This window comes from Xenopus laevis, chromosome 6S, assembly GCF_017654675.1.
Source record: "Xenopus laevis strain J_2021 chromosome 6S, Xenopus_laevis_v10.1, whole genome shotgun sequence".
Classification (NCBI taxonomy): Eukaryota; Metazoa; Chordata; class Amphibia; order Anura; family Pipidae; genus Xenopus; species Xenopus laevis.
In genome coordinates this window covers 119,709,376-119,737,303 of record NC_054382.1, presented here as the reverse complement: position 1 = coordinate 119,737,303, position 27,928 = coordinate 119,709,376, and the positions used below count along the sequence as shown (strand labels likewise).

Genomic DNA, 27,928 nt, shown 5'->3' with positions numbered 1-27,928 from the left:
ATTGGGATTTTACTGCATTCTAGTTGTTTTTCTCGATGAGTTTTCGAGTTTTGAGTTCTTAAATAAGCATTTGAGATTTTTGAGTTTAAGATTTTTTTCTTATTTGAATCATTTTTAAAGCATTAATGCATTTTTTTCCCCTTTCTCACTCTGTTGGATATTTCATTAGGGAAGAGAGATTAATCATTAACATGTTAAACCTAAAGATGTTCCTTTACTAAAGTGAGTGAATATATGACGGTGGGTAAGTGTTTCTTTGAAATGGATAATTATAAACATGCAGTGAACCTTTCTGGAGCACCATAATTTATCATTGTCACTCATTGTAACTGCAGTCTATTCAAACCTTGATAGGGATCTAGCATGTCATCGAATGCCTCTGATTTCCAAGCTCCAAATTGGGAGAAAGTGGTGGCTTTAAATCAAGCATGATATTGTCATTAAGGTTAATGTGAGAGGGTCTGTGTGTAGGTGGTAGGAGGGTTACAGAAAGCTCAGACTCCTACATAGCTCCCATACTCAGGCTTGTTCACGTTTCCATCAACAAGGCCTTTTTAATTTTGACTAAAGTATTGTTTACTAAAATAAATTGCTACTAAATACATTAAAATATTTAATTATTAGCAAACCTGACCTTTCCTTCGCCAACCTCAATATAATTCAAACTAAATAAGAACTCAAAAAGAAATTGCACATAAAGGGGCCAATTCACCAAGCTCGAGTGAAGGATTCGAAGTAAAAAAACTTCGAATTTCGAAGTGTTTTTTGGGCTACTTTGACCATCGAATGGGCTACTTCGACCTTCGACTACGACTTCGAATCGAAGGATTCAAACTAAAAATCGTTCGACTATTCGACCATTCGATAGTCGAAGTACTGTCTCTTTAAGAAAAACTTTGACCCCCCCTAGTTCGCCATCTAAAATCTACCGAAATCAATGTTAGCCTATGGGGAAGGTCCCCATAGGCTTGCCTACATTTTTTTGGTCAAAGGATAATCCTTCGATCGTTGGATTAAAATCCTTCGAATCGTTCGATCGAACGATTTGCGCTAAAATCCTTCGACTTCGATATTCTAAGTTGAAGGATTTTAATTCCCAGTCGAATATCAAGGGTTAATTAACCCTCGATATTTGACCCTTGGTGAATTTGCCCCTTAATGATCTATTGGTATATTTGATAGGGTCCCAAACTGACCTATTCCTATTAAGCCCCCTGATTATGCAGCTATAGCCATAATTATCTGCACCCATCATGTACCAATGTGCAGATAAATTGGTCTAATAATGTATCTGTTTTTAACCAAACTAGGCAACATCTGCCCATGTGGTTTGCATTGAAATCGGAGTCTGCTAGGAATTTAGAATGTTCTCAGATATGTCAGTAACTTGCATGTGTATATGATCATTTGCCAAAGGGAGCCCCTGATTCCTATGGATGATATGGGTCCAGATTTGGGTTTTCACAAACCCTTTTTTTCCCACTGTCTGAGCAGCCAAATAGTTCAATAGCCAATAGTACAGATTTGCCTGTAAGTGGCTTCTCTCCCAATCCTGCAGTAATTAAAATTTTTTCACTTGTAATTGAGGTATCAAGGACCATACTTTGTATAACATAAAATCCAGCAGCACTCCGATAAGTGAATCAAATATTTATTTGTGCCACTAGCCAAGGACCATAGTTTGGTTTCTTACTTGCATTTAAGAGCTTGCTACTTGCCAAAGTAGAGATTACCATAAATTCTGGTGTGCAGAGAAAACTAAAGGCAAACTTAAGTCCCTGTTCCCATGCATTGGAAGATCTTTCATCAAGCAGAGTGTTTTCATTGTAGGAAGCAAGTGAGAAATAGAAGGATAGTTTTTATTTGCTCAGAGAAAGAACACACAGGCTGCTTGGTCTGGTTCTTACCTGCAACACCTCATAGGATTATTTGTAATGACCTGTAACTTCAAACACTGATTACTGGTGATTGAATACTCAGAAATAAAATTGCACCATACCTGGGAAAATACTTGTTAAATGGAAATAGTTGTAACTGTTTAATGGAAAGAATTGTCTAGACTTGGGTCCTAGTAGCTGCTCTGTAAATCTTAGATTTTGCTTTGCAATTATTACATTTACAGTTACTATACTACTAAATACTACAGAATTGCAAACATTCATTCAGTTCATACTGTGTGAGACAAGAGACATACAGACGTTGGCAGTATAGGACATTTCCATTTGCCCCCCCCCTTCTGTCTGTCATGAGTAAAGTGTTGTTGAATCCAATCACTGTTGTTTCCATGGGGGCAACTGCAGGTTTCTTTGCTCTAAAACGGAGACCTGGAGCAATTAATTTATGTTGGAAGGTAGTGCGCAAAGTGCAAAAACAAATTATAGCTAGTGCCCATTATTGCACTGTTATACAGGGTAGGACTTGGGTGGGCAAGGTCCACCAAGGCCCCCACATCCCCTATGGGGCCCATGCCATGTGGATCAGGTCTGGGTTTTTCTCTGTGTCCTCCCAATCCAGTCCAACCCTGTTGTCATAAATGACCCTCGTTGTATTTTTGTACACCTTGCAAATCACTGTACCCCATCTGTTTTAGTCAGTATACATTAATTCTGCTCATTTGAGTTTAGATGTTTAACACATTGGAACAAATTAAAGGGCATGTAAAGGCAAAAAAAATAAAATCCCATTTTTACTTTCTTTAATGAAAAAGAAACCTATCTCCAATATACTTTAATTAAAAAATGTTTACTGTTTTTATAAGAAACCTGACTGTATGCAGTGAAATTCTCCCTTCATTTACTGCTGTGGATAGGAATTGTCAGATGGTCCCTAACTGCTGAGCAGGGAAACAATCATACTTATGAACAGCAGGGGGAGCCCCCGCCTTACTTCCCAGCCATGCAGAACTCAAGCAGTTTTGTTTATGATGATCCCTAAGCAGCCCAGACCACACTGAGCATGTGCACAGTCTTAGTCTTGCAAAGATGTATAACAAAGTTACAAGATGGTGACCCCCTGTAGCCAACTTTGAAAGCATAAATTATTTGTTTGATTAGGCTTGTGGTGCAGTAAGTTCATGTTTATATTTAGTATACAAAATACAGCATTTTTAGCCTTATTCTATTTTAGACTTTACATGCCCTTTAAGGTAAAAATCACAAATCTGTATTTATTCTTATCTAAAAGAAACATAAGTATAAGTATATTTTCCTGCTTTATATGTTAAAAATAAATTCCTGGGTCACCGCCTAGCTCATTCATTGACATCTTTTGTTCCAAGAAAAAGTCCAAAGTGCTTATGGAAGGATTTTTATGTGGTTTGCATTGCGCTTGATAAAAGCGAAGAGCTCAATTCATTCTCTCACTGTAATGCATTTATTCAATCAAGAAAAGGCCCTAACACCCCACAAGTATTTATGGGGCATCACTTTTACAACTCCAATTCACCTCAGCAAATCATTTAGAGAGCTAGGTTTCACAGTATTGCTGAACCAAAGTAAAATACTGTATGTGTTTAGTGTGACATTTACATACTGTAGGCTTTCAGTCCAAGTAATTGTTGTTAGACTTGAAAAAGAGCTGTTGCTCAAAACATGTAGTGTGGAAATAAAAACACCCTGAATTTACAGAATTAATATTGAATTTGACAATTACTTGGACTCCATTATATATCTTCACCGGACGGAAGCAGCGAGAATTGCTCTTAAAGTGTAAGTGAATCCATATCCTGCTTTGTTGGTAGATTAAACTGTAAACTTTATCACCCATAGGTAACAGAAAAAAAAAAAAAATATATATATATATATATATATATATATATATATATATATATATATATATATATATATATATATATATATATATATATATATATATACACAGTATATATACAGTTAGGTCCATAAAAATTTGGACAGAGACAACTTTTTTTCTTATTTTGGTTCTGTACATGACCACAATGAATTTTAAATGAAACAACTCAGATGCAAGTTGAACTGCAGACTTTCATCTTTTATTCAGTGGGTTAAACAAAAAGATTGCAGGACCTAAAGCCTTTTTGTAACACAATCACTTCATTTCATGGGCTCAAAAATAAAATGTTCATTTCTAATACTTGGCTGAAAACCCTGTGCTGGCAGTGACAGCCTGAAGTGTTGAACTCATGGACATCACCAGATTCTGGGTTTCCTCCTTTTTAATGCTCTGTCATTAATGCCTTTACTGCAGCGGCTTTCAGTTGCTGTTTGTTTGTGGGCCTTTCTGTCCCAAATTTAGTCTATAACAAGTGAAATGCAGCTCAATTGGGTTCAGATCAGGTGACTGACTTGGCCATTCAAGAATATTCCACTTATATGGTTTAATAAACTCCTGGGTTGCTTTGGCTGTATGTTTTGGGTCATTGTCCATCTGTATTATGAAATGCCTCCCAATCAATCTGACTGCATTTAGCTGGGTTTGAGCAGACAGTATGGGGCAGATTTACCTAGGGTCGAATACCGAGGGTTAATTAACCCTCGATATTCGACCGTCAAAGTAAAATCCTTCGACTTTGAATATCGAACGATTTTAATCCATCGATTGAAGGATATTCCTTCGATCAGAAAATTGTTAGGAAGCCTATGGGGACCTTCCCCATAGGCTAACATTGGCCTCGGTAGGTTTTAGGTGGAACTAGGGGGTCGAAGAATTTTTTAAAGAGACACTACTTCGACAATCGAATGGTCTAATAGTCAAATGATTTTTAGTTTGAATCGTTCGATTCGAAGTCAAAGGTCGTAGTCGAAGGTCGAAGTAGCCCATTCGATGGTCGAAGTAGCCAAAAAAAACATTCTAAATTCTAACTATTTTTCCTCTATTGAATTGTGGTAATTGAAGTGTGTGTGTGTGTATGTGTGTGGTTATAATACACGTGTAGTCTTACATGAGGGTTTATTGAAATACAATGTAGGGCTTTAACAAAATAATATGAAAAGCTCTGATCTATAGAATAGAACAAGCTTTGTTGAGGTAGCCCTGCTACTTGTACATTATACGTTTTATTTTGCCTCTGGGATGTACCAGGAATTGAGGATCATAAACAGGTGCAGGTTTGAAATGTTCGCAATACATCCATTTGAAATACGAAGCAAGATTGTCCAACTGGTGTTGTGTTTTTGGCTTCCCATGGTCTTCCATGTATGACATCAACATTTTAATATAATTTGGGCCAGGAACATGTGTTCTTGTGTATCAGGTAATCAGTCTACTACATGGAAACAATCCAACAAGTATTACCTAAAGCATAGCCCAGCTCTTGATATATATAGCCAACAGCTCTTGGGAAAAATCAGATGACTTATAGGCTGGACATCCCTTTGTTTGCCTATAATCACTGTCACTTACTCTACTGTATCACTCTGACTTTGTCTAATGCTTAGATGCTGTGAGCTGCAATTGCTTAGATGCTGGAAAGCTGGAAAAGGAATAACCCTTAGCTAGATAGACTTGTTACCACAAATATGTTTTAACGTTGCACAACAAAATGTGAGATTTTCAGTGTTTTAATAAAAAGAAAAAATATATGATTTTATAGAATAACACTTCATAACACTAAACAAAGGAATGACAGCTCAAGACAAGTAAAAACAATAAAAAAGAAACACAAATTAAAAGGCCCTGGTGGATTTTCCTTGAAAAAATGATAAAATGGGAGAAACGCCACCCATTGTTAGTTGCTAAATACAGTTGAAGTGGTGTGAAAATAATGCCTGAAAGCAAAGGCCATTTCAGGACAAACTATAATAGCAAGTGTCACGTGTGGGCAGTCATTGCAGCCATGAAAGAACAAGTGTAATTCTCTGCTTATTGGTTGTTTTTCAGGTGTTGTCTCTCTTATCCCCCACCAGACCCGTGAATAATCTATTAAAGGACTGATGCTAACAATAATGATATCCCATTTGGCCTATGTTAGTTTCTCTCTCAGGAGAAGTGTGTGGACATTCCCCAGATCTTCAAAAACAGAAATAAATAAGCAACACAAAAGAAAGATGCAGTAAAGAATGCACTGTTTCTAATAAGTACTGGCATGTTGAATACTTAGGATAATCACAGAAGATTTGAGTACTTTGAGCACAATGTAAAAAAATACACCCATCTTTAGTTTACCCATCTTTAGATTTGCTTTCACATAGCATAAAATGCAAAATAAGAACCAGATTTGTGGCATAGGAACATAAAAGATAATTTTAATATTTTAATTTTAATATCATAATAATAATCAACATAATAATTGTATTGTAAATCTTTCACAATATATGGGTGAAACACTCTGTGGCATAAACATTTGTTGCCCCGGAAAAAAAACAATAGAAAACATGTTAAAGGAGAAGGAAACCCCCTGGGCGCAAAACCCCTCCCCTGTGTTGCCCCCCTCCCTCCTCCCCCCTGGCCTACCTTTCCCCCTGGGCAAATGACCCTAACTTGTTACTCACCCCTCTGCGCAGGTCCTGTCCACGGAGTTCACAGGCGCCATCTTCTTCCACACAGTCTTCTTCCTGCTTTGACCGGCGTCTTCTGGCACATGTGCAGTAGGAACATTTACAAGTACGGATCTACTGTGCATGCGCCGAATGTCACAAAGTGAAATCGGAAAACTTTGTGACATTCGGCGCATGCGCAGTAGATCCGTACCTGTAAATGTTCCTACTGCGCATGTGCCAGAAGACGCCGGTCAAAGCAGGAAGAAGATCGCGTGGAAGAAGATGGCGCCTGTGAACTCCGTGGACAGGACCTGCGCAGAGGGGTGAGTAACAAGTTAGGGGCATTTGTCCAGGGGGACAGGTAGGCCAGGGGGGAGGAGGGAGGGGGGGCAACACAGGGGAGTGGGGAGGGGTTTTGCACCCAGGGGGTTTCCTTCTCCTTTAAGGTATATTTTACACTTTTTAAGCATCACTTTTTACTCAGAATTTTCCCATTGGTATCAGTGGGTTACAAGTAAAATAATGGTACAGTGTAGATACAATAACATTTTCCCATAGTTTGCTGGTGTAAGATATTTTAAATAATGTTTTAAATATACAGGTATGGGTTTTATTATCTGGAAACCTGTTGTCCAGAAAGCTCGAAATTATGGAAAGTAGACTTAATTTTATCCATATTTTTTAAAATGATTCTTATTTTTGCTGTAATCATAAAACAGTGCCTTGTACTTTATTCCAACTATGATATAATTAATCCTTATTGGAAACAAAACCAGCCTATTGGGTTTATTTAATGTTTCCATGATTTTCTAGTAGACTAAGGGGCCCATTTACTAAGGGTCAAAGTGAATTTTCGAATTCAAAAACTTCAAATTTCAAAGTAATTTTTGGGTACGACCATCGAATAGGCCAAAATTCAATTTGAATTGAAAAAAAATTCACAAATTCGACCAAAAAAATCGAAGTACTGTCTCTTTAAAAAAACTTCGACTTCGACACTTCGCCACCTTAAACCTGCCGAATTGCTGTTCAGCCTATGGGGGACCTCCTAGAACCCCTCTGAGTCTTCAGAGCCCTTATCCAGTAAATACCAGGTCCTGAGCATTTTGGATAACAGGTCCCATACCCGTACCTTAAAATATACTGGTAGCATTTCTTGTTGTATAAATGGATTACATTATCACTTTTTGAATTAAGCATGAGAGATGTTATTGTAGGTTATCCTTAAACACCTCTTCTCTAGTGTAAACAATCCCATCTAGCCTTTCTTCATAACTTAAATGTTTTTGAGAAATGCAGACCAAAACTGCTCTGGATATTCTTGAAGGGTCTTTAACTGTGCTTAGCAAAAGAGAAGAATGACCCACTCCTCCAGTGCATCGATGCCCTATTTAATAAAAGACAATAACTTGTTGGCTCTTCCTATCACTGACTGGCATTGGTTGCTACAGCTAGCTATATTATCCACTAGTACCCCCAGGTGAGAATCTTGCCTCAAGAGGTGGCAAAAAGAGGCCTCTTGTAACGTGTTTTAACCCAGAAATTTGGCTCTGCTAGTGTAGAAAGAGCTATTGCGCTAATTGCATTAGAGATGCCGCCACCCTTTGACCTGCTCCGATGCTGATGTTTTGGTGGCATTGGGGCTGCAGCTTCAGGAGGCAGATCCCAGAATCGCTCCTCAAGGCTTGCTTTACATCCCAAGTATATATCTTTACCTGCCTCTTGGCTGACCAGATCTCCATTATATCCCGATCTTTCTACAAGGATGACACATCATGAAAATGAATTGCTCTTCAGAGCTTTGTGTCATCGGTACATTTTCTTAATTTTCTCATACAGAAGGTCTTTTTGAAGAGTCATATAGTCATATAATATAAATCTGGTATTCCCTTACTGTAAACATTGTAAGAGTATAATAAATCCATTAAATCAACACATCTTTTAAACCCCACCTGTACATACATTCATATTGCTTTTCAACATCTTGTGTTCTAATGCCAAAGCTGGAACCGAAACAATGCTGCATAAATGAAGGGGTAGTCTCGTTTTACAGGAGTTCATTAAATATAGCTTTGTGCAGATCTATAAAATGACTTAGCATGTGGTAGGTAATGTGTCTGGACATAAAACTGCTTGGCTGTAGGTGCCGTCTGTGTGTTCGCAATGATCTACTGACACCTGGTTATCATTTCCAAGTGAGTAACAGATAGATGTTAAATCCCCATAGGAAGATACAAATGAGATAGGACATGTGTTTAAAAATATATCAATATAAACCAGATGTTTGGAGACTGCGAGGACAAAATGTATAGACTGATTCAATTACTGAACCATTCTCAAATGGAGGGGGCATAGCGGTGTGTCCTCAGAAACTGTCATAAATTAGCACTGTGTTCAGTTTCTCCCCTGAAATTTATTCTGAGGCAAATGTCAGTGTCATATTTTATCTACAGCAACTCTTTGTTACACTGACTTGTCAGACATTAGGAAAGAGCTGCTGAACTCATACCCCTAAGCAACTGAACTTGCATAGTTTTAAGCCCTCCCAGAAACTAATTCTGGTCTTTGAGGGCAGGTCTATGCACTCAACCTCTTTAAAGCTATGTCACGTTGTATATTTGGATAACCAAGTCTTGACATCAATGGAAATCACTTTGAGTCATTCTGAATTTGAAAATGTACACCTGAGCAACTTGAATGGGGCTCTAACTAAAGGAATTCAAGGGAAGAGTTCTGCGAGGAACTGGTCAGAGGAAGGTTAATGCAGGGTTAACAGCTAGTGTGGCAGGGGTGAAAAAAGTCAAGGTCAAGACAAGGTGTCAATAAGGGATAAGGAGTGTTGGAAAGGAAATAGCAGGCTCTTTTGGTGGTAAAACCAGGGAATGAGCAGTATCACAGCTGCCCAGAATGGGTGGTGACTGGGCCCAGTTGAAGTCAGAGCTATTTGTCCCAGCTTGAGCGAAATAATAAGTTATGGTGTGGTCTATGACCTAAGCACTAATGTTTCAAGGATAATGTCCTCAGCCAAGGGTCTCCGTAGGTATGTATTCTGGTTGCCTGCTCTTGCTTGTCCACCTATCCCTTACATGGGAGGTAAGCAATGGCATGTAGATGCCTTTTGGTGGTTTCTGGTGAGTGAACATTCCAAATGGCGGCAGATTTGAAACTATGCTTCATTGTTGATTAGATTCTACTATGGGTATGAGATCTATCTAGAAACCCATCATCTACAAAGCTCTGGTTTACCCGAAATCCAGAGAAACACAATTAAAATGTAAAAAAATATGTTTCCTTTTTCTCAGTAATAATAAAACAGAACTTTCTACTTGATCCCAACTAAGCTGCACAAATCCATATTTATGGCAATATAATTATTTTTGATTTATTTAATGTTTAAATGTTTTAGCAGATTTAAGGTATGGTGATCCAAGTTATGGAAAGATCCCTTATCTGGAAACCCCAAGTCCCAAGCATTCCAGATTCTATACCTGCATTGCTCTTTAATTTAAATATAATAGTATTGTTTATTAGCATAAGCATTTTCCTTATAAACATTCAGCAATTTAATGCAACCTGTAATTCTGTTATTTCCTCTGGTTGACTTAAACTGGCCCTTTGACTATATCTATAGTACATTATAAATCTTCCAACATAGTTACATACTTTTGTCTCATTTATCCAAGATTACCTCAGGTCATGGTGATTCTGCTGGGTTTCATTTGGAGGGGATGAACATGATGGACTATGGTCCAACCCAATCTAACTATGTAACTATCTTGTACTGCTGTGTAAATTACCTCATTACCCCTATATTTTGGTGCCTGAGCTGTTATTATTCAGTGACCCCAATGTCCAGGTCCTTATTATGAATTTAAACATCACTTTTCTGACAGTGTCTTACTAGACTGTTGGTCTACTTTTATTGACTTCCTGACTTCTCTTTATCACTGCCTGCCCTGACCTTTACGTTCCACAAAATTGGACAATTTGCATTCCCCAGCACTCAGTTTCCTCCAAAGTTTTCAGTTCCTGGTTCTGGCAGCCTTGTAGCCCTGAAATACAGAATATATTGGCCGTTTATAAATAAATATACTTATAATTTATCCTGATTTGTTGGAACTCTAGCAATATATTTCCAGTATAAGTTGGCATCTATAAAATATGTTGGCACTTCACAAATAACTGTCATGGTGATCATTTGTCCTAAAATGTTAGAACTCTATGTTTTCACTATATGTTGGCGTCTATAAAATATTTTAGCACTCTATAAATAAATGTTATGATTATGGAATAATAAAATTTTTTTGAATTTGGCAGCCCACTCTTTTTTTCAAAAACCCTGAACATTAGAATGCCCAACCTGAAGTCCTAATATCTGGTCCCCAAAGCATGAGTAGCTTAATACACAATCAGAATAATAGAATTTTTTTTAAGGGCAGATTTATCAAGGGTCAAAGTGAAAATTTGAATTTTGACTTTTTTAAGTTTTTTGTGAAATTCGACTAGATAATAATTAAGATTTGATTCGAGTTTTTAAAAAAACTTGAATTTGATTTTCGAAATTTATCATACACAGGCCATCTAAAAATTTGAATTTGACTATTTGCCACCTTTAACCTGCCGAATTGCTGTTTTAGCCTTTGGGGGACCTCCTGTGATCAATTTGGAGTTGAATCAATTTCGATTCAAATTAGATTTGGGGGGTGGGGAACACATTTTTCTATTCAAAATAATAGTGGTTAAATATGATTATTATACTGTAATATTTGCACCTATTTAACAGCTATAGGTACCATAGCATGTTTATTTGTGCATTTTGTCTTAGGTTGATAGAATGCCTCTAAGTATCTGCATTATTTCCATCTGGCACAGATCTTAGGCTTGACGAAAATACCTGTAAGCACAGCTGGAGACAGAGACTTTGCAGCCATTAAATAGCATTAGCCTAAATGAATGACATCTTGAGCTTTGTCAGCACATTCTGTTTTTGTAAACAATGAATTTTTTTTAACCAACATTCTTCTGGAGATTTTCAGAAATCTGCTCCTTATTACAAAGGTATTTTCTTTCAATTACTGCTTCATCTGAAATGAGCCAGAACCTGCTATTGCTGTATGGTTTGTGGTCAATGCACTTTGCATTATTGGTTTCTACATGTTGTGCTTTACTCATGCAACAGAATAATGGTCCCATCAGCCTATTAGTAACATAAACCATTAGTTCATTTTATGTATACAAAAAATTGTTATTTATGAATGTAGTTGCAATTTAAAGTAGTGTTTGTTTGTTGTTAGTCTGCTCTGCTGACTCTGACTCTTAAGGGCAGAAACACGTAGAGATGCAGGGACATTAGTTGCCGGTGACAAATCGCCTCTTCTTCAGGCTACAAATATCCACAAACTGCCTTCCCGTCGGCTAGAATCTAAATAGCTGGCGGGATGGCACTTAGAGCGCTTAGTTTTCCTAAGTCGCCGAAGTTGCCTCACGAGGAAACTTTAGGCGACTTCGGAAAATGAATCGCTCCGCATCATTGATTTAGATTCTAGCAGGCGGGGAGGCAGTTCAGGGAAAAAGGAAATCATTTTTAAAAATTATGATTATTTGCATATAATGGAGTCTATAGGAGATGACCTTTCCATAATTTGGAGCTTTTTGGATAAAGCGTTTCTGGATAATGTATCCTATACCTTTACTGACATACTTTCTCAAACCACATGTTGAAGGTGGGGGTGGGTTAAAGTAATCCCTTTGGTACCACAGATGCTGACCAATAGGAAACTATAACATTGAGACCTTCATACAGTCAGCAAAGTTCAATTATATGTAGTGATGGGCGAATTTGCGCCATTTCACTTCGCTGAAAAATTTGCGAAATTCGTGAAACGGCGAAAAATTCACGAAACGGCGCTGGCGTCTTGTTTTTGACGCCAGTGGCCGTTTTTGATGCCGTCTGTTTTTTCGACGCCCGCAAAAAAATTTTTTGACGCCGGCGAATTTTCACGGGGGTTTAGAGAATTTATTCGCTGGCGGTGAATCGCACTAATTCAACGTGAATTCGCGCCTCACTAATTATATGAAATAAGTTGAAAATTAGATCTATCAAGATTTAAACCAGATTTAAACAGATGAACTGGAATTCTATTTGGGGGATTCATTTGCTGCAGCCACTGGTTCTGCAGAGTTGGAGAAAGTTTGTATTAAACAATACAAAAACTATAAAATCCTCATTAGATTACATGACAACACAGGACCCAGTGCAGTCTGTATATTCTGATTATTAACCAGTCTTTGTGCTCTTTTGATAATTTATGATGATCCCTAAAAAGCCCAGACTACACTGAGCATGTGCACAGTCTTGGTCTTGCAAAGATGTTTAACAAAGTTACAAGATGGTGACCCCCTGTGACCAACTTTGAAAGCATAAATCATTTGTTTGATTAGGCTTGTGGTGCAGTAAGTTCATGTTTATATTTAGTATACAAAATACAGCATTTCTAGCCTTATTCTATTTTAGACTTCACTTCCCCTTTAAAATGATTGTTCGTGTTCAGCAGTGAGATAAACAGACTTCTTAGCTACTCAATGACTATTTTTACTTTAAGTAAATTGGGCCAAAATATGTATTGTGCATGTGCACGCATAAAATAACACATAATGGCAGTAACATAAGGTATAGGGTTACCCTATAATAAAGAAAATCCACCGCCTGCCATATATTCCGAACTCCTCTTGTGGATATTTTCTTTTCTCTGCAATTTAAATGGCCATGTGCATTTCTTATTACAGGTTTAGCTGCACAGATATTTCAATTGTATCCTGTAAAAGCTTTAGAATACCATATGTGGCGTATTTTACCAAATAAATTTGCAGTTCCACCATAATTACCATAATGTGTTAGGCAGTAATAAGTAGGCATTAAATGTAGGAAGTGAACTTATTCAAAATAATCCCCTTGACCACAGGATAGGAAATCACCAGGAGTGCTCCTTATTTGATTAGAAATGGAAATTCAGTGCAAGTCATGTTGTCAAGTTACAATGAGTTAACCCAATTTGGGAAAAATTTGGGGTTATTGATTAAAGGTCGAATTTTAGAGTAATGTGAATTTTTTTTAAACTCCAATTAGATTTTATTCACAATTCAATTAGATTTTATTCACAATTCGATGGTATGTTATTTATGAAAAAATCTGAACGTCTAAAATCGAATTTGAATCAATTTTTCCTCCAAAAAAACCCTTGACTTTTGAGCTTCAAAAGTCAACCCTGTTTCCAGGGTCGAGATGTGATAAATCTCACATTCGAATTTGAGTTGCTAGTTTTAAATTAAAATTTGTGAGTCTTGACCAAAAAATTTGAAAATTCAAATTTATACATTTAGGGCAGATTTATCAAGGGTCGAATTTCAAAGTTGAAAATACTTCGAAATTCGACCATCGAATTTAAATACTTCGAATTCAAATATCGAATTCAAAGTTTTTTCAACAAATTTGGCAATCCTGAGATCGAATAAAAATCGTTCGATCGATTCGAAGGATTTCAGTGATCTATCGAAGAATTTTTATTCGATGTGTAAAGACTTGGAAAAAGTTTGTAGAAGGTCCCCATAGGCTAACATAGCAATTTGAAAGGATTAATTTGGCGAACTATTGAAGTCAAAGTTTTTTTAAAGAGACAGTACTGCGATTATCGAATATTCGTCATAGTATCCTATTCGATGGTCGAAGTATCCAAAAAATTACTTCGAATTTCAAATTTGTTTACTTTGAAAATTCCCTCGAATTCACTTTGACCCTTGATAAATCTTCCCCTTATTATTAATGCATTGAGTTAGAATTTTTCTTTCTTTGTTTCTCAACATTTTTATCAGTTTCGTAATTTTTTCGGAGAAGCAAAAAACTACATGGAAGTGCATTTGTGCAGCCATTGGTTTCATGTGCTTGAACGAGCGGAAGTGAAGAGAAGTTTCAGCTCCCTTATCTTCCAGTGCACTGGCCTACATGGTGCATCAGAAGATAACACTATAACACATTGATATCAGTTGACCACCATTTTCTGTCTTTATTAAACTGAAAAAAAGACGCCATACATTGGTCAGCAGCATTCTCTTACAGAAGCCAATCTTTATTCATAGTATTGAGACCCAGTAATTAAAGACCCAGTGATTAAAACTGCTTCTCAAGTTAGTCATATTTATGGAATAGCTTAGCACACTGCAAAGATGATCTAAAAGAGAGGTATGCATACATTTGCATATAATAAATACTAAGAATTCTGAAGGGTAGGTCAAGCTCACAGCCTATGTGTTTTTGCCTGGAAGTTCCGATTTTAGACCATGCAACCATCTGAACATCTCATTTTAAGATATTCATTTATGGAACAACCCAACATCTTTTAACTTGTTTACCAATTTACTTAGTGGTGCCTCAGTAGTTCTAAAGAGCAAGACCCTCTTTACCTTCTGTATTTGTCTGTATTTGTATGCAATCTGGATGTTTGACGTGCAGCTATGTGTTTGCATTATAGTTTCTGATCCACCAATTCTGCATCTTTGGCCTAATCCTTTGTCAGGCTTTGCTTGGCCCTTTTGAGTGTGTTGCCTTAGAATAGAATTCTGGAAAGCATGGGTTTTATTCCCGTGTCAGTTCCTTGGCATCTTGAGCAAGTCATCTTGTACTTCAAGAGCTACAAATAGATTCTGAGTACTGCATAGCAGAGGTTTGCTGTGTCACAAAACGTCTGTGTAAAATTAGCATTGCGCTTGAAGAATAAAGATTTATTGTGCTGCTAAGAAAGGGCCTGATTAACATATCAATATATACTAACAATTGAGAGGCAAGCCAAACTGATGCATTCTCAGGCTTTTAGAATCTCAAACTTTTAGCATGCCATACACATGCACAAAAGATATCTTTGCATTAGGTTCTTATACCCGTAATATATTTATTAGTGAAACTGGTATTTAACTGTTTTGCAGTAACCGTAAAGAATGTTAAAAAGGAAGAGGAGAAGCCATTCAGAGACTGCTCGGATCTCTTCCACGCTGGATTTAACAAGAGTGGCGTATACACCGTATACATAAATAATGTATCAGAATCTAAAAAGGTAAGGAGTAACTTTATATATCTTATTGGGATTGGGTTAATATTGCTCATCTAAAAAATTCAGCAGAACAAAAGGCTTTACATGTAGACGCCTTGTTATTGTTTAATGTCCGATTGCTTATGGTCTATTTATTAGGCCCAAATAAGCAGATGTAAGTGATAAAGACCCTTTCAATGTGACTTACATCTGCCACCATGGGGGTACAAGGGATATTGCAGTCAGGGACCCAATGGCAGAAGGGGTCCCAAGAGATTTAAAAATGTGATGTATGGGCAATGAAGGGGTGGATCATGAACAACATTAGTGCACTGGTATTGCTTTTTACACCATCCCCATTCTTCTTGCTGGCAGGACTCTTTGCCCATAGGCCTTAGTGACCAATGGGTTAATAATTGGAGCCCCCTGATTGGGTGAGGGCCCTTATAACCTAATAGTATGGGGGTCTTTGATTTCTGATGGCAGTCCTGTCCCTGATGACTGTGTAGAAGACTCAAAATGTTGCAAACTTCTAGACCACATCGGGCTTGTATGGCCACATTTAAAGTGCACTTCCTTCAATAACAACTAATCAGTTCTAAAAAGAAAAGCAAATTGCTCTTTAGCAGTTGTGTCTTCCTAAGGAGACTTTAGCTGTAAATATTCAATTTTCACTTTCCTTCTGAAAACCATAAAACTATCATCCTGCTGTTAATTCACTGGATTTCTATATTGCTGCCTGAAGCATATTATATAAGATGATGCTGGTATGAGGGCTCTTACAGACAAGCGTTTTTACCTGCGCTCCCCTGCGTTCCGTTTTTCTGCCTTCAGCCGCAGGGGAGCGCAGGAATAGACGCATTACATTTTTTCCAATGGGGCTGTACTCACACAGATGCGTGTAGGCGCCGAATGCAGGTTGAGACGCAACATGCTGCATTTTTCCTGCATTCGGCGCCTACACGCGCCTGTGTGAGTACAGCCCCATTGGAAAAAATGTAAGAGCCCTAAAACGTTCATTTGTAGCCATTTGTCTTTCCAGCATACTGGTACTGGTGCTACACAAGGTTTTATAGACCAAGCCATCTCCTGGCTCTTTGAAAGCGAATGATAATACAATAGGAGGCCTGTAGGAATTTATATGATGGTTGTTTCTAGTCAGTGTGAGTGACAGTCGCTTAACACTTAAAAGAAACTAGGTGGAAAAGGAATATATTTATATCTTCTATTTATTCGACAAAGCGAACATTTTTACGAATTTTATAGTACTTTAGCCATAGCAATGTTTAAAATATGAATACTGTACTTTCTGGCAATTAAATTCATCAATAGCAGACACATATTTGCCCCTGAGTGCTCTTTGACCTATTTCCAAATCAGTCTCATTTATGTTCCACAAACAACGTGTTATTTGTATGATTGGCAGATTTATAACCTTGAAGTATAGAGTTTAAGCTGCTTTTAATAAATAGTTGGTGAGCCAGATTCCCTGTTACTATTGAGATTTCTGTGCACCACCTCCTGAGAAACTATGTTTTATTGCACATTTAAGACTTATTTAGAAGAACCTGAGAATGTGTCCTTGACCACAAAGTTCAAGGTAAATGTATGCATGGTGGATGCTCGCATTTAAATTTTGTCTGCAGCTGCATTTAATGTAAAATGCTTAATAGTCATGTTTTGCACAGATTGTAAATCACACCAAATTATACAATTACAGATGTGTTGAATGCATTTCTACTAGGGAAAAAAAAAGCCTAAAAGTCATCCTACAGAACGTCCAACTCTGTCAGTTCTTCTCCTTATTTATGAGCAACCGCTGATGTCAACTTCTTTTTCAGTTGGAAAGTATCCAGAACTTAAAAAACTGTTGTGTGTAAAATGTATACAGTAGCTACTTAACGGTTTAGTACACACAATCCAAAAATTCTGCATGAATCTATGTTTTGTAGATCAGCCCAAATTGACTTTTATTATAAACCAGAAAAATCATGTCTAAAAGTTTCGGAAACTGTTTTAAAAAAAGGAATTATGTGACTTTGTCAAAATTATGGGAAAGTTAGAAGAATGGTATTGGTAAACAGGGAATGTAAATGTAAATTAAAAAAAAATTGATTATTGATTTTCAATAAGATTGCCATATGCACAGAAAACTGCAAAGATGTGCCTGTGTAGGGCTCTTGAATCATCAGATGAACCAATAAGTTGCCAAAATCAAAATGCAAGTGGACCAATGAGCTACTTAAGCAGATGGATGTGATCAGCAATCAGCCTGGAGCTGCATACACCCAAACTAAGTAATGATCCAGCTGATTAACACAAAGACCAATTTTGATCAATGTACTTTAGCCATGAAATAATATCAGAACCTCATCTTATTACTGAGGTTGATATAAGGTTAAATATCTCAAATCACATCTTGAAAGTTGCCAGAATTAAGGAACATCCAGCTTAGTATAATTTATCAAACCCATTAAATGAGCTTTCAACTGTTTTATAAATTCCCAAGATAAAATACAAACTGCAGATATTAGATAGCTCTGACCCTTAGTCATCATACTGTATATCAACTCTAGGTATAGTATGGCCCACACCTCCAAGACTGTAGCAAGTCTATACAGTGATAGTAAGCAATCCTTAAAGGGCATGTAAAGGCAAAAAAATAAAATCTCATTTTTACTTTCTTTAATGAAAAAGAAACCTATCTCCAATATACTTTAATTAAAAAATGTGCACCGTTTTTATAAGAAACCTGACTGTATGCAGTGAAATTCTCCCTTCATTTACTGCTGTGGATAGGAATTGTCAGATGGTCCCTAACTGCTGAGCAGGGAAACAATCATACTTATGAACAGCAGGGGGAGCCCCCGCCTTACTTCCAAGTCATGCAGAACTCAAGCAGCTTTGTTTATGACGATCCCTAAGCAGCTCAGACCACACTGAGCATGTGCACAGTCTTAGTCTTGCAAAGATGTATAACAAAGTTACAAGATGGTGACCCCCTGTTGCCAACTTTGAAAGCATAAAGTATTTGTTTGATTAGGCTTGTGGTGCAGTAAGTTCATGTTTATATTTAGTATACAAAATACAGCATTTCTAGCCTTATTCTATTTTAGACTTTACATGTCCTTTAAGTACTAGAAGGTCATCTTAAAGTTAAGGAACCAAGACTACTGATGGTCAAGGCTAAAGCAATGCAGCACTGTCTATAAGACACAACAGTAATAAGCATGCCTAGACATCAACTTAGAAATCCTGGGACACCAAACACAACTTTCCTTCTAAGGAAAAACATGACAATGAGGAAAGGCCTTATAGCACCAAAGATGTCCAGAATCTTGAGTTTCAATCAGTAAATACTTGATGTGCAATAACCCATTGAACACTCTTAGAATGGTGAGCCTAGGCTAAAGATTTATAAACCTTAATTTCAATACTGATCATCAATGTGAGACATTACTTTTTCCTTGTGAATTCATAAATTATTTACATTCACTCAAGGTTTACTGCAATATGGACACTGCAGGTGGTGGCTGGACAGTAATTCAGCATAGAGAAGATGGGAGTGTTGATTTTCAGAGAGGCTGGAAGGATTACAAAATGGTAAGTACAAAAGAGACCTTTTGTTTTGAGACAACTACAAATGACATTATTTTGGCAACACAAAATTTTGGAGAGAAGCCATAAACAAAAAGTAATCACAAGAAAATCGTGTGTGGATCTTGGCACTTTGCAGCTCTTATCAGTGTTTGTTACTTGAACCAAATACAGAAATTCTATATTGCATTAAGGTCACTTGTATGAGATAAATTAATAATGTCAGCTGATTTTACCAATCAGTGAAGTGCTTTATGATTTCTGTCAAGAATCTGGCCAAAGATAGGGTGAAAGATGACTTAACTTTAGCAATGATCTTTTCTGATAATGTCAAGTTCAGCTTGCACCGAAGATGAATGCTAGCCAAGCCATTAAACAATCATTTTCTGATGCACCAGTTAGATGATAAAACAAAATCCCTATTTATTATTTCTTTGCAAAAATTACGTATTGTACACTGGTGTGTTTAGTTTTTTTCATTTTAATGCATTCTGTATTAGCAGCAGGGTAGCATACGAGGGCAAATTATGTAAATTATTCAGGTACTGGCAGAACAATTTCTTGTAACATGGCTTTTGATTTTTTTTACAAGCTGCTCCAATTCCTCCAAAATTTCTTGATGAAAATGGACACCTTCTATTGCAAACCTATCCCCTAGTAATTGCCACTAACCTAAACAGTTGTGAATCATACAAGTCTTTGCAAATAAAAGAGTTTCTAATAAAATGTTGCCATGAATATATATTAGGGAAAATGTAATAAAAGTCACAAAGAGAAATAAGAATAAAATTTTGCAATGTAATATTCTTCCTGAGAATTTTAATTGCATATTAAAAAGTGCTTGAAGGTGTCACCAAATTGTGCACCCCGCAAACTATAAAATTTGTAATCGTCCTTCCACTGTTTTAAGTGGTCGCTAAACAGTTTCTGGGTTCACAAAAGCTATATAAAATTCAAGCAGAAGAAAATTTGTTGGCGCAAAGGCAACAATTTTCACATTGCAAATAGTTTTTCCTTTACCAACTTCTATTACAAGCCTCCATTTAAGTCTTAAAATATACTTGACACTATTATCATCAATTCTAAAGTGTTTGTTATATGCTATATAACCTGTAGACCTTATATCCATACAGCACCCTACATTGCACCCTCCACTGATGCAAATAAAATTGTATATATCAATGCTAGTCTTTTTATTGTTACTGACTCTTTATGGTGGTGACACACGCTAGGATTCGTGGAGATTTAGTCATCTGGTGACAAATCGCCTATTCTTCGGGCGACTAATCTCTCCGAAAAGCCTCCCAAGTGCCATCCTGCCAACGATTTAGATTCTAGCCGGCTGGAAGGCTTTTCAGGGAGATTAGTCGCACGAAGTAGAGGCGATTTGTCGTTAGGCGACTAATTCTCCCTGAATCATACCGCATGTCACTGCCCTTTGTTGGGACTAAAATTTTGGTGCTACAAGAAGTTTGTTAGAATACTTGGTTGAACCTCCAATGGTTGTTGTGCCATGAGCCATTTGTAATTTACTGGTGACACTTGTTACTGTAAAAATATAGAAGTACTTATCTCAAATGTTACATTTGTTATAGATTGGTTAATTTTACTAAGCAGTAACGAGAATATGCTTCTCCGGTGGAATGGCATGCGCATTGCTTCATTTTCCGAAATAGCTCAAAGTTTCCTTGTGAGGCAACTTCGGACGACTTCGGAAAACAGCATCAACGATTATGCTATCCCACCAGCGATTTACATTCTTGCAGATGGGAAGGCATTTTGGGGAGATTTGGTGCCGTAGTAGCGAAGATTTATCACAGGTGATTAAATCTCCCCTTGTGCCACCACCCTTTGACCCAATTGTATTGGTCAATGTATTGTTCATGTCGTCCTGACTGTGACATACATGATTTAAGAAATGATCACCTGTAAGTTGATCTAGTGACAACGAAAAGAACTGTTACATCTACTGACTAATACCTTTTAAAGCTTCTGACATCCTTCTTTTGCATCACATGTAGTTGCTCCATATACGTTATAATATATGTCCTGTTCCTATTTAAACAACAATTTATGCTACTTTGTAAACATACTTTGTTTCACAAATTGCACACTTTTCTATGCTGAGTCTCTATTCCCCATTCTATACTCTTATTTATGTGACTTTTAACTGCCTCTGTAAAGCATACATTGCATTCCATACATTGCACAGTAACTCCCTTTAAATTCATTGTAAGTTATCATGCAATGTCTGCTCAAAGTGCTGCATCTCTCTCTGATTAATTGTCGTCAATTCAATTTTATTTGGTCTGGTTTTCTTCTGTGAAACAGATTTTGAAAGTCTTTTTTTTTAATTATAATTTCCAGTTATTTAAATGAAAGCAACACAAGCCTCAATTTTAAGGAGGGCATTTTGTAATATTACTTGTAATTTCTTACTTGTAATTACATTTTTTCTTCACCAACCCTGTGATTCTGTCTCTTGGACCCCCTGTCTACCCAAAATCAACCTCCACCTAGGACTGTACATGTAAGAAATCCAAAATACACTAATAGTGTCATCTGCCATAGTATTGGGACCACCTATACTAAACAGCCCTAATAAATATTTGGATCCAGGTAACAGTCTTTATATAGGTCCAAATTCTGGATATAAATTACCAAAGTAATTGTGTATAAACATTTATATTTACCCTTAAATATAAACCCCTGTTTTACCCAAATGTGGTAGCAATTCTCAGCTTTTCCATGGGCTGATTAAATGGGACACTACAAAACTTTGTTGCTATCTGCATCCAAGTCATCAAGTCATCAAGTTATTTTATAGTTGCACTAACTGGGTCATAACTGCAAAATGGGACTAACAAAAGGTCAGCAACATGAATGGTCCAACTTACTGTAGTCATACCATGTGTGGCCAATTGGTAAAACCTTTAGAGCAACACTAAACCTAAAGTACAAATGGAGGCACCCAATAAAAGTTGTCATTGAGAAAAACTATTTGCATTGTGAGCCGCTATTACTTTTTGTACAGCATTTAATTTGCTAGAATGCCACGGTACACACAGTCTTGGACTTCTCCTCTACTTCTTCAGAGATACATTTGTGTGTGTATACTCGTATACGCTCAAATGGAATACAATAAGCTCAAATATCGCTAAAACCTCTAAAAATTCAAGTTTTTCAGACTTGCAATCAAAAAAAATCCAAAAACCTCTAAAAGTCTGAAGTCTATGGCTAGAAAAGATCCAATAGGATCATCACAGCTTCCACTGACTTCTGGAGAAGTTTTATATTAGAATTTTTCATGGTGTTTACATTAAATAAATCTAAAGACTTTTGCATTTCAGAGAAATAAAAAAAAAATTTTTAGAGAAAAAATGCTAAATTAAAAAAAAGGTAACCCAAATCTTAATTAATAGGCCCCATCGATATTTGTTCTATACAGGAGTATATTTCACATTATTGATCACCACAGGTTAGAAATTCGAACTCAAAAAGACCAACCGAAATTAAGTCAAAGTTTTTTTTGGCCGAATAGGTCAGTTTTCAATCGAATAGGTCTGTATTCCAATCGAAGCATTTTCCAAAAAAAATTCGATTTTGCAAAGTCCACCAGTTGACTCCAAATAGGTTCTAGAAGGTCCCCCATAGGCTAAGTTGCATTTTTACAGAGACAGACTATACTGTGTCCTATTCTAAAAGCAGAGTTGGACAGTATAATGTTCCTGTAAATTAGTTGTACGCATCCCTTAGGAGTTGGCATAGTGAACTACTTTGTTTTTAGCTTTTTTTGGAATGGTGGGATTTTTTTACGGGAATATTTGATCACAACCATTGATTTCCAGTAATGTGCTAAGTCCAGTTAATAGGAGGTCTCCTTATCTAAAGTGCTATAATCCGAGAAGTCTGGATTGCATCTGCCTTGAACATGATAAAACACAAAAAGTAATTGCCTGAGTAAACACGTTAAGCGTTTCTGTGTGCTTAAAAGTCAATTAGTGCTGGGAAAGGGGTTATTAGTAGGGGATGATATTCAGACTTTGATAAGAGATAGAAGTTTAAGCTGATAAGTATTGTTCTTAATCCAGTGAAAGGCTGACCTAGTGTATAGGAGCAAACATAACAAGGGGACGCCTCAATTTGACCATTCGCCTTGAGCCATCTCACTGAACCCCATTATTATATACCTTAGTGAATCCAGGAAACAGAGACGTGTGTAAAATTGCCACAGCACATATTCACATTTTATAAAATAAGTAGGACCTTGCCAGCCTAACCCGAGCAGAAGCCAAAATTTAACAAGATCATTATTCTGCTCTGCCGCCAGCATGAGAGAAGTTCAGCAGCCCTGCTGCCAGACCTGCATCTGCAGTGTCTCAAAGATAGGAAATCCAAGCAGGCTGTCACCTAGCACAAGCAGTAGTGATGGGTGAATTTCGCAAATTCGCGAAACGGCGAAAAATTTGCAAAACGGTGCCAGCATATCGGTTTTTACACTGTCATCCGTTTTTGATGGCGGCGTCAATTTTTTTTTGACGCCAACGAATTTTTGCGCACGTTTCATGAATTTAGTCACCAGCGGCGAATCGTGCAAATTCGCAGAGAATTCGCGCCTGGCGAATAAATTTGCCCATCACTAACAAGAAGTAGTAGCATCTGTATCAATCACGACGTGGTCCCAGGAGAGAACCTCCTTTCTCCCTCTTCTCTTCTTACCTGTGCAGTACTCTGGCAAGGCCCTGCTGCTGCTGGGACAAATAAAACTTAAAATATAATATCATATGTGCACTGATATGTTTTGATCCAGAGGAAGGCAAAAAAAACCCAGCCTGAAGCCAGTGCCAATTATGCCTCAAGAGATAAAAAAAATTCCTTCCTGAGCCCAATTCCAAACTTTTCCTGGATCACGCATTTGGCATTCATTTAACCTAAATTAATACAATGCAGACTCTCACAATTATACTGTAAAAAGATACAGAAATCACAATGTAACAGCACATTCAAGGAAATATCCACAAGAGTTATTTATAGATAATATGAAAACATGAAGAAGAAAACTCCTGACAGTTCACAAAACAATATACATACTGGCGGAGGGTAGGTGGGATGTTCCCACATGTGCAGACTATGAGGAAGGGAACTGCTTTTTCCACTGTCATCACATTCATCTCTTTCTCCTCCACTAGGCTTGGCTATCTCCTGCCTTAATTCATTCATTCTCACCTAAACACAGCTACATGTGATTCTGCCCATCTCTAACCTAGACCAGTATGATCTGGCTGCTGGTCATTTGGATTCCTTGTGATGATTAAAGTTCCAGGGCTTTCCTGAACGGACTGTCTTTACATACCAAACTTTAAGCTTTCATTGAATTTTTTCTGAGGTCACTTTCTTCAAAACATTAGATGGTTCCCATCATGGCTCACTCCTCAGATGGAGATGTATGTACAGGTATATACCATGAATACTGAAATTCCTGTTACAGGTATGGGATCTAGGGTTTCCCACATCCTTCTATACTGAGGAACACCATGGCACAAGGCTACTAAAAACATTAAACATTAAAAAAAGTGTTTTACCATCTGAATAGATTTAGACAACTCAGCCTTAGTGAGTTATGTGGCTTCACTAAGCCCCTTCTATATTGGGAATGGCACCACTACTGTAAAATATAAGGCTTTTATATGGCCTTATCTATATGGCTGTTAGAAGCCACTACGGAGCTTTATAACCGTATAGAACTATTTCCATCAGGGGGCACATTTTTGTTCTATAACACACAAGTTTCAGATGATCAGGTGACACAAATTACGCCACTAAGCACTGATTATAAGGATATGATTAAAGTAAAAGAAAAGTGCAATTAAGAATATAACTTCTATAAGAGATACCTCGGCTCATATGATACTGTCATTTGAGGCTGCTAATTTTTCTGCCGTTTGTGTGATCAGAAGCGTTTAAAAAAAAAACAAAAAAACCCCGCTAACTTCTAGAATAGAAATTCCACTAATCCAATAATAAACTGACTTTGCCGAATGACCGCTTCGTTTACCTGCACCATCTTTATTGTGTCATTGATAAGAACGTGGCAGCTGCAAATATAGAAAGATATTGGCAATGTCAAGACAGCACTATGGGAGAGTGGAGCATTTTTTAAAAAGTTTTTTCAGCGATCAGGTAGACACACTATTAGTTGAGAAGTGATTGAATAAAAGGCTTTCCTTTAATGAATATCCAGAACTCTTCTGTTTTATAAGAAAATATTACACTACTTAAATTAACATGGAGGGGCCCATTTACGTAGCTCGAGTGAAGGAATAGAGGGGAAAAAAAACTTCGCATTTCGAATGGTTTTTTGACTACTTCGACCATTGAATGGGCTACTTCAACCTTCGACTTCGAATAGAACGATTCAAACTAAAAATCGTTCGACTATTCGACCATTCGATAGTCGAAGTACTGTCTCTTTCAAAATAAACTTCGACCCCCTTGTTCGCCACCTAAAAGCTACCGAAGTCAATGTTAGCCTACTGGGAAGGTCCCCATAGGCTTTGCTATCTTTTTTAGCTCGAAGAAAAATCATTAGATCGATGGATTAAAATCCTTCGAATCGAACGATTCGAAGGATTTAATCGTTCGATTGAACGAATTGCGGTAAATCCTTCGACTTTGAAATTCGAAGTCGAAGGATTTCAATTCGTCAGTCGAATATCAAGGGTTAATTAACCCTCGATATTCAACCTTGAGTAAATTTGCCCCGGAATGTATTGTTGCTTTCGATCTCTTTAGTTACACTAGTTTTCACCTCTAGCACCATAGAAATGTTGTTACCACTTCTTGTCTCTTTATTATACTCCATTTTCTGTTTTTTTCTAACTTAACTACAGCAGATGCCAGATCTTCTTCGTTTTCCAGAATTCATTTAAAATTCATTATATAAAAATATACAAAGGAATATTCTGTTCCTCCCTCTTCTGAGAACCCGGACTTAGTTTTGCTTAATGAAAATATTACTTGTCAGGAACAGGTGGCAGACGTCACAATTTTTGGCCTAATACAAATAAAGAAATTCTAATGAAACTCGGGAGTCCTCATTCTTTTAAGGGATAGTCATATGCACTATTGTTTTTACGGTTATTAAAAAATGTTCTAAAAACAAAAGCTTGTATCTATCAGGAGCCGTGAAACCATCTTGAGCTTACCTATCATAATCTTTATTAGTATTTTACAGCTGTCATAGTGAGTGAAACATAGAGCTAATTTAGTCACCATTCAAGTATCTATACAAGTAACTCAGGGGAGGATAAAGTGCTTTAAGTTCCACTATGATGAAAGGTCTAAGGCAGCACTGTGTGAATAGATAGACACACTTACTTTTTTATAATTGGCTGCTAGTATTAATCACTTAACATACTGGGAGACTATAGGCCAATTGGTTGGATCTCATAAAGGATTAAATAATGTTACTATCCATATATATATATATATAGGGAAACCACAAGACCACTGTTTTTGGATATTTAGAACCTCCTGTGACTTATTGAGCAATAACAGGGCTGATGAGCCCCAATGGTGATCTGCATATAAACTGTAAAATAAACATAATATTGTTCATGGTTTTGTTACCTGCAGGAATATCACTCATCAACCAACACTGTGTTTCTGTCTCTATCTTGTCCTATAGTCTCCACTTTGGCCCTTAACTATTTCTTTGTCTACACAGTTTTCTTTGTATAGTTTATGTATATTCAGGGCATTGGCCATGAAAAAAATAGCTTTTTAAGACACACTTTCGATGTCCTGCTCCATATCATACAATTGAAAATGTACATAAAAAAGCTTGTATTACTCAACTTGGCCAAAAAGAATTCAACCAATTTTCTTGACAGTTTTGCACCAGGAGGCTGCTGTTTCATTTGTGTCTTTGGATAAATACATACAAATATGAACCAGACTCCCATGTACAGAATTAGCTATACCTATATGATTTAATGAACAATCACTTTTCTATTTATATGAATCTAAGAAATCAGAATGACCCTGTAAAATGATTAGAGTCTGTAACAATGCTAAATATATTTTGTTCTGCTGACTTTCCCCTAGGGGTTTGGGAGCCCATCTGGTGAATTTTGGCTGGGGAATGAGTTTATTTTTGCACTAACCAGCCAAAGGCAGTACACTCTGAGAATTGATTTAACGGACTGGGAAGGAAATCATGCACATTCCCAGTATGACCGGTTTCACATAGGAAATGAAAAGCAGAACTACAGGTAAGATATATGAAGTCATAGTCTAATTTTGACAAACTCTCAAAATATGTTGTGTATTTAATCAGCTTTGGCAGTTTGAACCTGTTTGTAGTCAGTAATGAAGCACACATGCTTATGTTACACATACATAAAGGGACACTGTCATCTTATCTATCCATTGAAAATACACCCATCCTTCCAACAGTTTATAGTTGGGGCAAGTGAATGTTCCAAACCTCATTGAATGAAATGCATCTGGATTTTAAACTCAAATTCAACTATAGTATAAATATTTAAAAGACATTTGTGGTCACTCATATTTACTCATCCTCAGTTAAAATGTTACATAGTTAAATTGGGTTGAAAAAAGACAAAGTGCATCAAGTTCAACCCCTCCAAATGAAAACCCAGCATCCATACATACACCCCTCCCTACTTTTAATTAAATTCTATATACCCATACCTATACTAACTATAGAGTTTAGTATCACAATAGCCTTTGACATTATGTCTGTCCAAGAAATCATCCAAGTCATTCTTATAG

General features: G+C 37.0%; 1 protein-coding gene across 1 annotated transcript in view; it reads left to right on the top strand.

Annotated features, from left to right (window-relative positions):
• The window catches only part of angpt1.S (angiopoietin 1 S homeolog), a 205,944-nt gene that overhangs the window by 129,216 nt on the left and 48,800 nt on the right, over positions 1-27,928 (top strand). Inside the window, 3 exon segments of the mRNA NM_001092334.1 lie at positions 15,432-15,559; positions 19,037-19,138; positions 27,239-27,405. Coding sequence (NP_001085803.1) covers positions 15,432-15,559; positions 19,037-19,138; positions 27,239-27,405 — 397 coding nt within the window.